We start from the raw sequence: 16545 nt of genomic DNA on the forward strand, positions 1-16545 counted from the left end.
GTATGGAACCTGAGCCCCCTGCAGTGGAAGCACAGAGTCCTAACCACGGGACCACCAGGGAAGTCACTAGCATCATAACTGTTAATACTGTGTTAAAGGTTCTGAGAAGGTCTGCAGCCAAAAACTGTTCACTGTCGTTTAACTCAATGCTTCCCAGCTTATTTGACCTCCTAACCCCTCGTTTATCACATGCAGAACATGTTTTTGGAAACTGTTTTATTTCAGTGCCCACATTTTAGTCTTGAAGAGACAAAGGGCCCCCAACATTGAGCGCTTTGTGGGCCCGATGACCACAGCAGCGAGCTGTGTGTTTTCCCGAGTGTCCTTTGCCTTTCCTGCAGGGTTACTGCTCTGGATCCGGTGCGCCCGACATGCAAACCTGTGGGGTCCCTGGCTGTGCTTACAGCCCTGCGGGCTTAGCAGAGCAGAGGGACCTGTATGGGATCCAAATACAGAGCAATGAATTGTATCCGAGAGAAAGACTGGGCCCCCGAAGACCCAGCAGTCCTCCCCATGTGGTCAACACCCAAGTGTTGGATGAAGGCCTGGAGAAGCAGAGCAGTGAAGGGCTGGAGAAGGTTCTAGAGGCATTTCCCAGAGAACTGAGTGGACTGGATTAAGTGGGTTAAGTGAACTTACTCCTTGGGGAAGAGGCACAGGGCAGAGGGGCCTGGGCTTTTCTTCGGTGGATGGTGAATGTGGGCAGTGCTTGGGACACCGGTGAAAGAGCGGGTTGGGCGGAGGGGAGAGGAGACGTACGTGGCTTGATGTGGAGGGCCTGGAGCTCGTGGGGGACAAGGCGGGGCGCGCAGAAAGGGGGCGGGATTCCTCGACACTAGCGGTGGAGGGTGATGCCTGGGAGACGCGGGCGAAGGAGGATCCCTGGTGAGGGAGGGCGGGGAGGCGGGGCTTAGGCTAGAGCTGTCTCTGCAGAGAAGCAACGCAAGGAAGCGCTGGGTAGACAGTATCTGGCCAGACTTGCAAAGGAGCCCTTGCAACAAAGTTACCCAACGCGAGCATCAAAGAAGCAGAAGGCGATCTGAAGGGAGGCGGCAATTAGAGCGCCTTCAGGGCGCTCTCTGAGGCTCGAGATTACAGGAGCACGCAGCAGAGCCGTGAGGCCTCCGAGTGATTCAGTGATTTGGGGCGGAAAATAGCGCGGTGGCTGTGTGAGGGAGGGGGCCGGGCGGACGCAGAGCAGCCCTCGGGCGTGGAGGGTCCTAAACAGAGGGATACCATTTATGATTATGATTTTAAAATGTCTTTATGGTGAAATGTAGCAAAGGTACAGAAAAGTATATTTTTAAAAAATGTGCAGCTTAAGAGACTTGCAGAAGGAACAGCTCTGTCATGGGAAGGAGGCTCGTGCCCCAAAACCCCAGGCCTCTCCGTGGTCACACAGCACCCCTATACCCAGCAGTACCCACCCACCATTCTGACTGTTAGGTAGCCACCTTTTTTCCTCTTCAGCTTTTTACTACTAAATGATGTCTCCCTAAAAAATGTAGTTCAGTTTTGCCTGTTTTAGAAATTTTATACATGGACTCATGCAGTATGGCTTCCGGCTTCTTTCACTCAACCTTGTAGAGATTCCACGTTGTTGTACTTTGATGAAGGGTGTTCCTTTTCATCGCTAGATTCCACTTTATGGGTATATGTGGCTCTCACCACCTATTCTAAGACTGATGGACATCTGGGTGGTACCCAGTCCCACCCTGGTGTGCCTTCTTCCCGGACTTCCTGGGTTCCTAAACACACATTACGGCTGAGTAGCAGCCTAGGATCAAGTGCGGATTTGTGTTCCCACAGCATGAGTGTAAGGTGGAGAGGTGGTCCAGCCCCCGGTGAGGGTGGAGGTGGGGGGCAGAGAATTGGAGAGGGATGGATGGGCGTCTCTGAGGCTGATGCCATGAGACCAACTCCTGTTCATATCAGTGACTTGGTGAAGATCGAAGTCCTTTTAAGCTTCTCTCTGGAGGACAGGCTGGTTCTCCTGCATTTATTTAAGAATGTCCTTGAGGACTGCAGAGGCTAGAAATAAACCTATTGGATGCTTGCAAGCAAGACTCCCGTTCATCCTCCTACCATCCTAGGCCGGAGGAACACAGAGTTACTCGCACCCAGTGTGCAGATAAATACCTGCTTATAGGATGAAGGAATGAGCAGGCAAATATGTTTAAAAGACAATGAGCAATTTTGGATTGTATTTCACCTTCTGGTTGCTAATCGCCCACCAATTAGGGGAGAAAGGAGTTGGCCTCTGGCTCGCCTCCCTGGAAAAGGCTCCAGAAAACAGCTGGATCCCAGGGGACTTGATCCATGGAGGAGGATTTGGGCTGGAGGGGGACGTTTCCGCACAAGTGGGGCAAATACCGAGAGTCACGGAGGAGCATGAGGGGGTTGGATAAGGACCCAACGTCAAGAAACTGGGGAGGCCCCGAGGACTGGAATGGGGCGTGTTATTTTGATCTGATCACTGACAGCAGCTAAAATTGACCAAAAACTAAAGTTCTTTAGGTGGATTATCTGGGTTCTCGGCCGGGAGGTGGCGGTGTGGTAGTGAGCGAGGACCGGGGCGCGTTCAAGTTCAAGCTCCGGGTCGGGAGGAACCTTCGCGACATTCCTGTTTCGTTAATAACTTAAAAAAGCCTGGCGGAGATGCCGGGGCGCCAGGACGCGACACGACCACGTCAACACGGTGCCCAAGTTCACCCGGTCCGGCGGGGGCTAAGGGTGGGGAAGGGTCCGGCCCTCGAGCAGCCAGAACGGGCTCGGCGGCGGGGAAACAAGGGGTGTGTTTTCTTTTCTTTCTTCCCGGCCTCCGGTGGCAGCGCCGCGCGGCCCGCTCCGCCCAGTCGGAGGAGACGTCGCTCTTCTGAGTGGCTGCGAGGGCCGCCCCCAAGGCCCCCCCAACCCCGCGCCCGCACCCGCGCCCCGATCCCCTGCCCGCCCCCCCCCCACCCACCCCGCCGCCGCCGCCGCCGCCGCCGCCGCCGCGCGGACCCGCCCCGCCTCCCCTCCCCCGGCCTCTCCCTCCTCCCCCGCCCTCCTCCCGGCCTCCCTCCCCCCTCCCCCGCCCGCTCTCCCTCGCCCCTCCCCCGCCCGCCCGCCCGCCCGCCCGCCGCCTCCGCCCGCCGCCCCGGCCGCGTCGGGTAAACCTGTTTGGCGGCCGCGCCGGGGCGGATCGTGCGGCCGGCGGCTCCCTCGCGGCTCGCGGCGTCGGGGCCCGTGGCGCGCGCGCGGCCGCCCCTCGGCCCCGGAGCCCCTCGGCGGCACCACCATGTACTCGGGAGCCGGCCCCGGTGAGTCCTCGCGCTCGGGGCGCCGGCCCGGCCGCTCGCGCGCTCCTCCCCGCGGCGCCGGCGGCGGTTGGCGGGCTGGGCGCGAGCGCGGCGCGGGCAGCGGGCGGGCGCCGGGGGATCGGGGCTGGCGGGCCGGGAGGCCGGGGATCGGGGCCGCCGGCCGTTTCCTCGGCCCCGCGGCGGACACGCAGCCCTGGCCTCCTCGGGCCCGAGTCGTCGGGGCGCCCCGCGCGGCCTGGGCCCTCCCCGCGCTGCGTTCCCGCCGCGGTCCGGTGGGCTGGGACCGGGCCGGAGCGGGAACTGGGCCGGGCGGCCCGCGTGTAGGCCCGAGGCCCGGGCGCCCGCCTGGCCCGGCCTCCTGCGCCAGGCGCCTTGGCCCTTGCGCCGCGCGGGGCTGGCGGGGCCGATGGGGCTGGCGGGGCCGGGGGCCGAGGCCCGGGTCGGGCTCTAAGCGCCAGAGGGCGTTGAGGCCCGGGCCGGGGGCGCCGAGCTCGGGGCGCGGGCGGCACGGGGAGGAGCGCTGCTGCTCGGCGCAGATCGAGCCGCGGCGAGCCTGGAGCGCTCTCAGTTTCGTTTTTCTTTTTGCCAGTACTTCTGCGGCCCCTTCTCTGAAGGAAAGTCTGGAAATGCTGAATTTTGGCCAATTCGTGCTGGTAGTTAGGGCCGTAGACTGAGAGGGATAGGAAGCGGCACCCTAAAACTGCGTGCGTCTCATTTTCATTCCAGACACACCGGCTCCTTATTCAAGTACTAATTTGCCTTTTGCAGTTTACTAGAGGAAGGTAAGGAGATGTGCTGATTTCCTTAGCATCCCTTCTTACTAGTCAGCCTCTCTTTCTTTAGAAAAGTTCTAAAAAACTTAAAGCAGTAACACTTTTTTTTTTAACTTTTTTTTTTTGATGTAGAGTGGAAGGGCGATTAACTTGCTGGGCCAAGAAAATGGTGAAGTGTTGTGAAGCTCTCTCCGTTTCCCGCCAGGCACGTGGCTCCTAAATTTCCCGCTGGCCCTGCCACTTGGACAGGGCATTTCCCGTCCCCTTTGTCCACCAGGTTCCAGCGGGCTGCAGGCCCTGCCGGCTCGGCATACTGTTGCCTTCTCCCAGGGGCCCTAAGCCCTCCCTGGCCTCCTGCTGATGGGGCCCTGGCCCGGCCTGTTCCGGGCTCTCCTGATCCATTTGGGTCCCTTGACGTTTTCCCCCACTGCTGTGTCTGTTCACAAACAGCTCTCTGCCTTGTGAATACTTTTTTTTGATGTCACTTAGTTAGAAAGGTTCTCCAAGGCTGAGCCTGACCAACTTTTAAATCCTTACGGGCCCTCAGCAGTTTGATGGAAGAATGGTTTTAGGCGTAATGGTTTTAACCGTAATCTGGAAGGTGACTCAGCCCCGGTGGGGAAGGGCCGGGGGCTCTGTAGTCAGGGTCCTGGGAGCAGACTTGGCTCCGGGAAGCCCTGGATGGGCAGCGCCCACCCGTGACATGGCAGGGTCGGCCCTCACCTCCGTGAGTGAGAATCTCCCCGCTGATTCCTGTAGAGGAGCCCAGCAAGTGTTAGCCACTACACTCTACATTTTTTTCACATTTTCAGTTTAAAAGTTGAAGGCCCAGAAAAAGCGAAGAACCTTGAGGAAGGTCAAACCTTTGTGTTGTGTCTGACGTTAACTAATCCATCGGACAGCTTGCTAAGTTGGTGGTGGTCATTTTGAAGATGGACAACAGAGGCTCAGAGAGGTTAAGAGCCTTGCGAAGGTCATATGGCCAGCGAGCATTAGGACGATCTGTCTGATCTCCGCTGACTCTCCATACATTCTCCTTAAAGAAGTGGCTCTCAGTCCTTTTGACCTTGACCCCCAATAAGAAACACCTGTTACATGTAGACTGGACCCATGTCCTCGCATGTTCGGGTGTAATTGAAACTCGAGCTCAGGAAGCACAGCTAACCCATGCTGTGTGCTCTGCACTGGGATATTTTCTGGTCTATTTCATTTTCAAGAAAGCTTTAGTTCTCTGGATCTCCAGGCTCATTTCAGGTCCTTAACGGCTCTTGGAAAAATCATGCTCTGATGTGGGCCTCTGCATTGTGGCCTGGTGGGGAGAGGGCCGCTTGTTCTCGGTTCACAGATAAACCTGCCCTGAAATCGGACAGCTTTGGTTGAAAAAATAAATGGGTAGTTCTTAACCAATGGCAGGATGGGAATGAAACCAAATTTCAGGCTGTGCACGCGTGCTGTCATTATAAGGCTGTGGTGCTGTTTAATTTTATTCTACACACTAAGGTTTTTAATTTTTAAGAGGAATTTTTGGAATAGAGTCTCTTCAATGAAACTCTTTTTAATGTATTTCCTAATTTAGAATAATAAAAAGACATTTGATCTGGATTGTAGAAAAAATTACAAATAGTTTTGCTACTTCCATTTTAATACAATTATTGACTTACTAAGTAAGTTAATATAAAAAATAGAGTCCACAGTAAGCCTGCGTTGTGCCCGTTACAAATGCTATTACATATGTGAATTGGTATGTGGACTCTAAAGTTAGGTATGTTACTATTTCTTAGGTTTTTTTTTTTAACTATTCCAAAGAGTTAGTGGTTTAGAATGGGTGGACTCCCCAGTGACCCTGAACCTTCACAGATGATCAGTCAATTTTTTTTTGTAACCACTTAAAGACCTTAAATGGAGTCTCAATGTTGCATGCTCCAAGGGGGTTGTTTCTGTCGGTTTCACGTGCTCAGACTCCTGTGGGTTCCATTCCTCACAGCTTTGCTACAAAGTAACTTCAGCGACATCTAAGGATTACAACTCTGAGAATGACCAACTTTCACTGTGGTTTCTAGTGTCAGTTAACTCCTCCTGCACCCCGCTTCTTCTCCCTCAGTTATCTCAGTGAAGATATGACCCCTCTTCCAATAACAGTGCACTGTTGCCAAGCAGCAGCCGGCCCTTTGCCCGGGTGAAGCTGTGTCAGGCCGGAGGGCGTGGCTGGGTAGTCTGCTGCCCTCTTGTTTTGTGAACACTCAGAATGTATCACTTGACTTTTAAAATAGTTTCTATTGTGAAGTAATTTAAAGTACACATGAGTAGACTGAGTGGTATAATACGGCTCCCATTTCTCCATCACCAGCTTCAACAACTATCAAGATTTTCCACATTTGCTTCAAATCTGCCCCTTTCTCCTTCTTCGCGGAAATACTCTTGAGTGAGTTCCAGATCTGTCGTTTCACCCTGAATACTTAAGTACCATGTCTGAAGGATGGGGACATTTACAACTCAGTGCCATTGTCACACTTAACAGTCCGTAATCAATTTTTCTCATCGCAGAAGTGTGTTTACTTCCCGGTTGTTTTGGATCCTGAATTTTATTAAAAGTTCACACACGGATTTGGTTTTATGCTTTTGAGGCTCTTTAATCTCGACTCTACAGCTAGCCCCCCACCCTCACCCCGTAAGACAATGAGGTCCTTAAGATCTCTTCTTCAGGGCTTGCATATCTTTCCCCCCAGTTTTCTTTAATTGTTCAGGTCCCTGTGTTTCTATGGGGAAGGCTGATGAGATCCAGTTGCTCGTAAGTTTAATTCAGACGCACTTATCTTCAGCGATGTTTTGGGACAGGTAGCTTTGCATCTTTAACTTTCAGTGCAGTGGAATCCACTTTCTACGTGGGGCTCTGTCAGCAGAAGGACCACGGTGTGACGTGGAAAACAAGCCTGGTGCTCGTGCCTCTCGTGCAGCTTCTCTCCTCATCCGACTCGGTGGACCCCTCCTTCCCCAGTGTGTGGTAGGGAGACGGCTCTCAGCGCCCTTCTGTTTGCTCCCAGTCATTTCTCTCGACTTTGTGACTCACCCCCAGCTTAGCCGCCTCTGTCGATGGCCCGCTGCCAGCGCCCTTGCCTCCCAGGCCGGGGTTTGGTGCTGGGGTTACAGGCCTGTCCTTTTTCACTCTAGGCAGTGAAAAGGTCATTAAGTATTTACCATTCTAATTTTTTGTCTGCATTTTTTTCCCTCAAAATTTAAAACCCTGAAACGTCCTCACTCTTTGCGGCCAGGCCGCTGCGCCGTCCTAAGTTATCTTTGGACAGAGCTGCACCCTTGGCGACGCTACAGTTTATCCTCTAAACTGGGAACTTGTGCGAGTGAAACAGGGCACTCTTAATAGCTTCCCTGGGACGACAGGTGTGCACGGACGGTGGCCAATCAGGGTGGATGTCCCCCTAACAACATTCCTTGAATCTTAGCCTCGTAGACAGGCTCAGAAACAAAGGGCTTCAGCATTGCTCACTTGTCTGACGCCTCAGTGCTTCCCACTTACTACTAAAATCCTCATACAACCTGAAGGTCACAGACGCCATCTCAGAGGGCTGCTGCTTTGTGCCGCAGGGGTGCGCTGCATCCCCCTCCTGTGGTTCACTGCAGGTGGAGGAGACGGCCCAGCCCTGCCTGCTGAGAACTTGAAACCCCACCTTTCTCGCCTTTCTCTCACTTTTCTCAAGGTCATGGCTCGAGCAGTGGACAGGCAGGGAGCCTGGTCATGGGCTCCAGCCCTGTCCCCGTCCTGGGCCTCAGGTTCCTTGTCTGGGCCCGGCTGCCTTAGGTTTCCACGTCTTCGTCCTGTGGTGCATTTGTTCCTCTGTGGACCTCTGATGTGACTGGAGCTGAGGAAGGAGCTAGTGGGCCCTGGGAACAGAGGGTGTGAAGGCCCAGCGGCCGGTGGGCAGGTGGCACGTCCCCCCAGGAAAGGCGCCATCTGCTTTGGTGGCGTGTGGAGTGTCATGTGATCGCACGGGTCCCGGGAAGGTAATTCCAGCAGCCCTGCAGGCGGGAGAGGCGGCCCTGGCAGAGCAGCGTGGGGGCAGGTGTGACCGAAGGGTGGGCAGTCAGGGCCTAAGACAGTGACCCCGTCTGGGTGGGATGGCCGTGGGTACAGGGGTGGGTACCCCGTCAGTATGAGCAGCCAGCGGCCGGCACTCTGGCCCTGGCCAGGCTTTGCATCTCGGTGTCTGCACTTACCAGGTAGACTCCACTTAGCGGCGGCATCCAGTAGTATCTGGACTCCAGACCACGCCTCACCAGCTCCGTGACTTTGGCGGTTGTATATCTTTTCTAAGCCTCGGGCTTTGCACTTCAAAAATGGGGGGCGGGGGAGGGGACGGCACCAACCTCAGGGTTGTTGTGAGCATGAAATGAGATGTGCTGGACCTTCGTCTCGGCCGAGGGTGGGCGCGAGTCTGCACAGTGGTCTGGTCCTGCCTCCTCGTGGGGAGAATTAGGGGCCTGCCCAGAGCCAGAGCCCACGAGGGGGGAGTGGGGAGCTGGCCGCGTCCTCGCCTTCCTGACCCCACTTGTTGAATGTTTGAACAAGGAGGTGCCGTCGCATCTAGCTTTGTTACCACAGAAGGACCAGCAGGCTCCAGGGAGGGGAATCGGGCGTGGCACGTGGACACGTGGAGTTTGAGGTTCTGGAAGGCTGAGGCGTGCGCTGGAGGTGGAGGACAGGGTCTTGGGCTCAGGGGGACATGGGTTCACGGGCCTGCCCACAGCTGGGGCCCTGGGAGAATGCAGCCTGGCGCCCACCCCCGCAGCTGGTCGCAGAATCACCTGAAGCCTTTTCCGCATCTCTGCCCCTGAAGACCCAGGAAATTACATTTTGCAAATGTCCCAGGTGCTTGCTTTTTAGGAGGAGCTTGAGACCCATTGGTGTTGGGAGAGAGGGCGGGGGGAGGAAGCAGAAAAGAGCGAGTGCAGCCCCAGGGAGCAGCTTATGCTGGAAACACACCTTGGAGGGCAGCCCCCGAGAGAGTGGGGCCGCCGGTGGAGGGGGAGGGGTTCTGGGTGGGAGTGTGGGTGTTCTGAAGAGGCCCTTGCGATGCACTGTAAGAAGTTAACTTTAGTTTACCTCTGGTTCCCTTCCTGAGCGAGCTTAGAGGTCTGATTGAATGAAGACCACTCCTTTTCAGTGGCTGTAGTTACGGTTCCATGTTGCTTTGAATACAACTTGTCTGCAGCTTCACTTAGAATTGGGTCAGAAGGGGACTCCTGGGGACTTAAGTGAATTCTCAGTGAAAATTGTTCTGCATCCATCTTTAAGAACCCACAGCACCAAACGAACAGAGCTGTAGCCGGGCTGACGCCAGCCAGCTCATCACCTGAGTCTGTCTCGTTGCGGCTGAAGCCCATCTTGACGCTCCCTACTGCCTCCTGGGCAGTCACTCGAGGGGCACTATTTTTGTGGTTTTCCACGTTATTTCTGGGTGTCTCAGCTCTGAGCTGTAGTACTTAGAGAGTTGCACATAAAAGGTCAAAATGCCGAGGTTCGTAGGTCTGAGTCATTTGAGATGTTTCGTCAGCTTTGACTCCAAGTTAAATAATACAGCCATTGAGAGTAGATTCTTACGATGCCACATGGATGCCGGTGGAGGAGCTTGAACCCGGCGGGCCCGTTCTCGTGGCCCAGGGGTCGGTGGGTGTGCGTTGTGCCGTTCGTGTGTGAACCTGGAGAGTGGGAGGCCCCTGCGCTGGGCACTTGCTCACCAGTTTCTCAAACCCCTCCTTTAACCGAGCTCATGCAAGACGCGACCGTGGCAGGGTGTTTGGCGTGACTGGGGTGCTCTGTAGCTGGTGCTGCCTCTGAGTCTCAGGGACCGTGACCGAGGCTCCTGTCCCAGCGGCACTTGTGTTCTCAGAGTCCTTGCCGCTACTCTTGTGGAGCATGGTCCCATCCATGCGGCGGGCTGAGCAGAGCGAGAGAAAACCGAGGACTTCTCCTGGCCTTACGGGTAGCAGGAGGTGGCATCATTTGTTTTTTGTAGGAACAAAGGAACTAACAGAGAAGTACAAGTGAAAAGTGGAGAGAAGGCAAAGGAAGATGCAGAGCGATAAAAAGGATAACATTGGACAAAAACTGGGGTGTCAGAGAGTCTGGAGCTCGCAGGAGCTAGGTGTCGCCGTGACTTGCCAGCAGACCTCCTCTCACTGTGGTGCAAACCCAGACCACGGGCTCCAGGTCCGGCCGACCTCACTTGGATCCTGGCTGTGTGGCTGGGCATTCACTCAGCCTCTCTGAACCTCAGGCTCCTTCTCGTACAGAGAATGAACACCTGACGGTGGAGGTGCTCTGATCAGATGATAGAACGCGGGCAGATTGCTGTCGCTTCCCTCTGTGCGTGGCCCCAGGAAGTGCCTATGAGTTATCATGTCCCTCGGTCACTTTATCTTCGCTGTTTACTCCACGCACAGTGGCTTCTCTCTGTCAGATGAGCGCCCCCCCCTCCTTGACCTCCTGGCTGACCTCTGGCTCTTCACTCTGTAAGCCGTGAGGGATAGAATACATTTCACAGACCACACCCCTGATAAATACCATTTACCAGGTGCTTTGTATCCACGGCTGCCCTGTACGGCTCAGTACCAGGGAAGTGAAAGGTTGGCCTTGATGCTCGGAGCTCACGTTCCTGGCAGAGTCGTTCAGAACAGACCCAGCTGTGCTGTGCAGTGGGGACCCACCTTGCGTGTCACGTGGTGGGAGTGGTGCCGGGGGAGCACCAGATTCTGTCTCCAGGTGATGAGCTGGCACAGCTGGGTGAACCAGGAGACACTTTTCTACCTGCGATTCTACAGGTGCCTGCGGGCGGGGGACATCGCTGGGGACCTTTTGTTCCCGATGTGGGCTGCTGTTTTAACAAGTGTGCGGTGTGTTCAGTGTGAACACACGTGCCTCACCACAAGAACATCATGTTAGACTTGGAGGGCGTCTCAGTGCCAAGACTGGGAATTACAACTTAACCTTGAGCTGGAGGCATGGAAAGCTTTTGGGGGTGAACAGTCAGAGCATATGCGAGGGGAGATGGAGAATCGAAACAAGTCGTGTACAAGTCACGTGGGCACCTGTGATGGAGAAGCCAGGTGAGCGGGATCGCGGCCCTGCGTGTGGTGGTCAGTGCAGGCGCATTGAGAAGGCACCTTGGAGCAACTTGGACCAGAAGAAGGGGAGGGAGGGAGGTCTTGCTGAGCTTGGAGCCTTTGGTGGGACTTTGAGCCCAGGAGGGGCTGGGCAGAGGAGGGCGTCAGCCGGCAGAGTTTTTACGGCGGAGGGAAGAGCCTGTGTCCTGCCCCCGCCGGTCCCCACAGACAGCCGTGTTTCATCGGGAGCCCCAGGCACAGCCCTGCCCCTCGCGCTTGTCTTTTTTTACGTTTGGCCGCACTGCGCGGCATGAGGAATCTTTTCCCCGACCAGGGGTCGGACCTGCGCCCCTGCCGTGGAAGCGCGGAGTCTTAACTGCTGGACCGCCAGGGCAGTCCCTGCAGCTCATCTTTTTTTTTTTTTTTTTTAATATTAACTTACTTATTTTGGCTGCGTCAGGCCTTAGTCGAGGCACATGGGATCTTCGGCACGCGGGATCTTTAGTTGCGACATGCGAACTCTTAGTTGCGGCGTTCATGCGGGATCTAGTTCCCCGACCAGGGATCGAACCTGGGCCCCCTGCGTGGGGAGCTTGGGGTCTTACCCACTGGACCACCAGGGAAGTCCCCCCTTCTCCTTGTCTTGATGCAGACCCCAGTCATCTCGTTTAATTTACAGTATGTCTGAAGATACCTCTGTGAGATGAGGATGTCTCTTTTCCTCCCCCTCCCCCCTCACATAGCCCCTAGTTACCAGTGTCCTGGACCACACAGTTAGTCCAGATCTGCTCAGTTTCTCACGTGTCATGGACTGTTAACAACTCATTGAGTCGGGATCCAGGTGAGGCCCACATTGTGATTGGCTGATGTGAGCCTTCAGTATCGTCTTAAAATAAGAGCTTTATTGAGATGTAGCTCACGTACCACACAATTCACCATTTAAAGCGTAAAGCTCCGCGTGCTTTAGTGCCTTCACAGGCTTGTGCAACCATCCCCACAACCTAATTTGGGACATTTTTGTCCCCTCCCCCCAAAGAAAGGCTGTACCCCTTAGCTGTGACTCTTCATCCCTGCCCCCCCACCAGACCTAAACAACCACTCTTTTTTTTTACATCTTTATTGGAGTATAATTGCTTTACAATGGTGTGTTAGTTTCTGCTTCATAACAAAGTGAATCAGCTATACATATGTCCCCATCTCTCCTCCCTCTTGCGTCTCCGTCCCACCCTCCCTATCCCACCCCTCTAGGTGGTCACAGAGCACCGGGCTGGTCTCCCCTAAACAACCTCTCTCTTAATCTCTAGTTTTCGCCGTCTTCTTTCCCACTGCTAACTGTTGGTGGGTTGAAGAAGCTGGCTTGTGTGTGCTGTCTCGTTTGCCCACCAGCTAGATTTCACTGATTGCATCTTCTTGGTGTAATTCAGCGTGTTTGTCTGTCCTGTGTGGATTTCCTGCAAATTAGTGCTCAGACCCAAAGGCTTGATCTGATGCAGGTTCTACTTTTCTGGGCTTTGTTGCTTTTTTTTGGTGTGAATACTAGTCGCTGTCGAGCGGTAATCATTAGGTTCCACTAATTCATTAGGGTTTGTACAGCGCTGATGCTCTGTATCCACAAGAAAAACTTCCCCTGGGCAGCTGTTGGGTCTGGATCTGTCGTGAAGGCAGAGGAATGTCGGTGAACAGCATGAAGGCAGGACCACCTGTTGAGAAGAGAGGCCGGTCCGGGTAGGCGGGCGCTGAGCGTGATGTCGGGGGTTTGGAGGTGATGCTGTGGGTACCCGGAAGGTGAGCTGAGGGTGGGGCTTTTTTCTCTTCTGCAGGTAACAGGGACCCTCTGAGTATTTGGCAGGTGTGTGACAGGCCGGGGTGGTCTGGCCGGTGACAGGAGTCTTCACCTATGTGTGGTGGGGACGTGGTAGGGTTCCCTGTTGGTGGCAGGTCAGTGCTGAGGGGAGGAGAGTGGAGAGAGCAGGGAGGCCTGTGTCTGGGGCGGGAGGTGAAAACCACTCCCCCCAGCTGACCTGCTGGCGTCAGCGAGGCGAACCCCAGGTAGGGAAGGAGCTGCAGGGGTAAGCTTTCTTTTGTAGATATGCTAAATTTCAGGCGATCCTAAGAAATCCGGGGGGAAAAATCCATGGCATTCACTTTGCATGTTTATAGCACCCAGTGCATTTTGCCTGGTGGGGGCCTGTTTCCTTCATTCTGTTGTAAACCCCATTTGCTTGCCACCCAGGACCATCTTGGTTATCTTTTGTCTTTCCAGTGTCTACCGTAGTGTTTGCTTTTTACTCGATAAATCCTTATTACGTTCAATTCTTTATTGTTTAAAAGCTAAATCAATTGAGTTGAAACTTGTGTGCGCGTCTGGAAAGCCCTGCCCCCAGCCCGGCGTGGCGCCTCTTCTCGCTTGGCCCTCCCTTACCCCTGGCGCCCTGTGGTTCTCTCCAGCTCCGCCTGGAGTCCAGGGTGCTGACTGTCGGGCAGTGTGGAGGGAAGTGGACCACGAGGCCACTTGCCAGCTGACCTACTTAGATAGGTAGTGGACGTCCGTGGGAAGGTAAACGCGTGGCCTCTCAAAGGGCCTGCAGTGAAGTCTTCCGCAGCACCCTGCGACCTCTCCACCGCCCTCCTGTGAGCGAATTGGCCCTCAGTGTGGGTAGGTTCAGCGCGGGCAACCCTGAGCCGCACTGCTGCTCTGGCCGTTAGGGGCCAGCTGCCTCCCTCTTGGCTTCCTTAGACCTTGTCCAAAGCTGTGCCCCCAGGAGGCAGGCCTGGAAGGAGGCTCCAGCTAGAAGCTGCCTGGGCACGCGGAGTGGGGAGCCCGAGAGCACCCGCGCCTGTTTGTAGCCAGTGTCTTCACCTGTAAAGTGGGGAGAAGTGCCTCCCTTCCTGTGAGGATAAAGCACATTAATGCATGCAAGTGCACAGGGCAGGGCTGGGCAGGTGTGGTGCTGCGATGGGACTCGGGACCGAGCTGAGAGTTGTGGCCTCACCAGGTGCTGGGGTCCTGTGATACAGGGCTGGCGAGCCACTTTCTCTCAATGATGGCATTCTAGGGGTGAGTTAAGGGAAAAATGCATGTCTTGGGTGAAAATTCTCTGAAAAATAAATGCTGTGGGCTTCCCTGGTGGTGCAGTGGTTAGACTCCACCTGCCAATGCAGGAGACATGGGTTCGATCCCTGGTCTGAGAAGATCCCACATGCCGTGCGGCAGCTAAGCCCGTGCGCCACAACTACTGAGCCCTCATGCCACAACTACCGAAGCCCGCGCGCCTAGAGCCCGTGCTCCATAACAAGAGAAGCCACCGCAATGAGAAGCCCGCGCACCGCAACAAAGAGTAGCCCCTGCTCGCCGCAACTAGAGAAAGCCTGGGTGCAGCAACAAAGACCCAACGCAGCCAAAAATAAATAAGTAAAATAAATACATTTAAATAAATAAATAAATAAATGCTGTGATGTAAATAGATGGTGAGAAATTTGGTTATAAAACTGTAGGAACTCTGGGTGGTAATTTTTTTTTCTTTTGTCTTTAGAAGAGAAACAAAGAACTAGGTTGACTTTTTGAGGGATTTGGATCTCATTCCACCAGGGAAGCATCTCACCGGAGATGGTGGGCGTCCTGGGTGCCTGGAGCATCGTGTTGAGAAAGAGGCTGAGCCCCAGTCTGGGCTATCGGAGGAGGGGGAGGGCGCCCAGATGGGTTTATCAGTGTCGGCCACGGGGGCAGTGGGCGCGGTGGTGCCCTTCTGGCTGGCCGGCGAGTTGCCATCCCAGCACAACGTACTTTAAGGATGAGACACACCCTACTAAGCTATCTGATGGTACCTGGTGTCGTTCCCACAAACATCTATTTGAAGAGCGGTTTATATTTTATTTTTGCATGTTTTTATCAAAATAGGTGTTCTTAAGTCCGTGTCGTAGAATGATGGTTGTTAAAGAATCTTGCAGAGTCATCTTTCAGGTAGGGCATGCTCAGGCTGCTGCTGTGAGGTGGGGTTTTATTCCCCTGGTTCAGGTCCCTGGCCTCCTTTGAGGCAAACCTACAGCGCTTTCCCCTGCTTCTGTTACTTGTGTGGTCTATTCCAAGTGTGTCTGCACGTCAACAAAGGGAGAGAAAAAAGATCGGTGTTTCAGAGAAGGCGGTGTTTTCAAAATGTCACAGCCTCTTTTTTCTTTTTTAATTGAGACGAAATTCACATAACATAAACCATTTTGAAGTGAACAATTCAGTGGCATTTAGTACATTCAGCATCAGGCGACCATCACCTCTATCTAGTGCCAAAACATTTTCATCACCCCAAAAGAAAATCCTGTACCCATTAAGGAGTCACTCCCCGTTCCCCACTCCCTCCCTCCCTCCCTGGCAGCCACCAGTCTGCATTCTGTCTGTGGATTGGCTTCATCTGGATATTTCACGTAAATAGAATCATAAAATACATGACCTTTTACGTCTGGCTTTTTTCACTGAGCGTAATGTTTTCACGATTTGTGTCCTAGTGTGTGTCAGCACTTCATTTTGCTTTACGGTGGAATAACCCATTACGTGGCTATGTCGCAGGTTGTTTATCCATTCATTCTGTTGTTGATGGGCATTTGAGTGGTTTCTACCTTTTGGCTGTTGTGAATAGCGCTGCTGTGAACATTCGTATACCCCATGTTCGTCTGTGGTGTGTGGCATATGTCTTCATTTCTCTTGGGCGCATACCTAGGAGTGGAATTGCTGGGTTTCACTCTGTCACTTTGTGAAGAGCTGCTGAACTGTTTCCATGGTGGCTGCACCACTTTACGTTTCTACCAGCAGCGGCTTGTCTCTCCATGCCCTCACCCACACTGATTATTGTCATCACAGCCTTTTAGAAAGTGAAGTTCTTAATGTAATATATCATATCTGGCATATTCTGTTACCAAAGTGGAAAAAGATATTAGATTTAAGCGTGTTTTGCCAAGATCTACCTAATAGCTATAAGGCATATCCATTTCTTTGTGCTAGAGTTTAGAGTACGTTTGGAACCTGGACAATTAGATAAACACAGTAAAGCTAAACAGACTTCAACAGGGTGGGAAAGAATATGAGAGTCCAATACCCAGATCAGGCCTGTGTGTCTAATGTCAAAAATGCTCACTCTGGGGCTTCCTTGGTGGTGCAGTGGTTGAGAGTCCGCCTGCCTATGCAGGAGACACGGGTTCGTGTCCCAGTCTGGGAAGATCCCACACGCCACGGAGCGGCTGGGCCCGTGAGCCGTGGCCGCTGAGCCTGCGCGTCCGGAGCCTGTGCTCCGCAACGGGAGAGGCCGCAGCAGTGAGAGGCCCGCGTACCGCCAAAAAAAATGCTCACTCTGAGTAAATACTGAGGG

General features: G+C 54.1%; 1 protein-coding gene across 2 annotated transcripts in view; it reads left to right on the forward strand.

Annotated features, from left to right (window-relative positions):
• Window positions 1-3226: 3226 nt before the first annotated feature.
• Window positions 3227-16545, forward strand: part of AGO2 (argonaute RISC catalytic component 2) — a 108421-nt gene continuing 95102 nt past the window's right edge. For both annotated transcript variants that reach the window (XM_082674486.1, XM_082674487.1), the window contains exon 1: window positions 3227-3302. In XM_082674486.1, coding sequence (XP_082530612.1) covers window positions 3281-3302 — 22 coding nt within the window. In that variant the 5' untranslated portion in view covers window positions 3227-3280. The remainder of the gene's footprint in view (window positions 3303-16545) is intronic.

Source organism: Grampus griseus (genome assembly GCF_964374135.1).
Source record: "Grampus griseus genome assembly, chromosome: 17".
Taxonomy (NCBI): domain Eukaryota; kingdom Metazoa; phylum Chordata; class Mammalia; order Artiodactyla; family Delphinidae; genus Grampus; species Grampus griseus.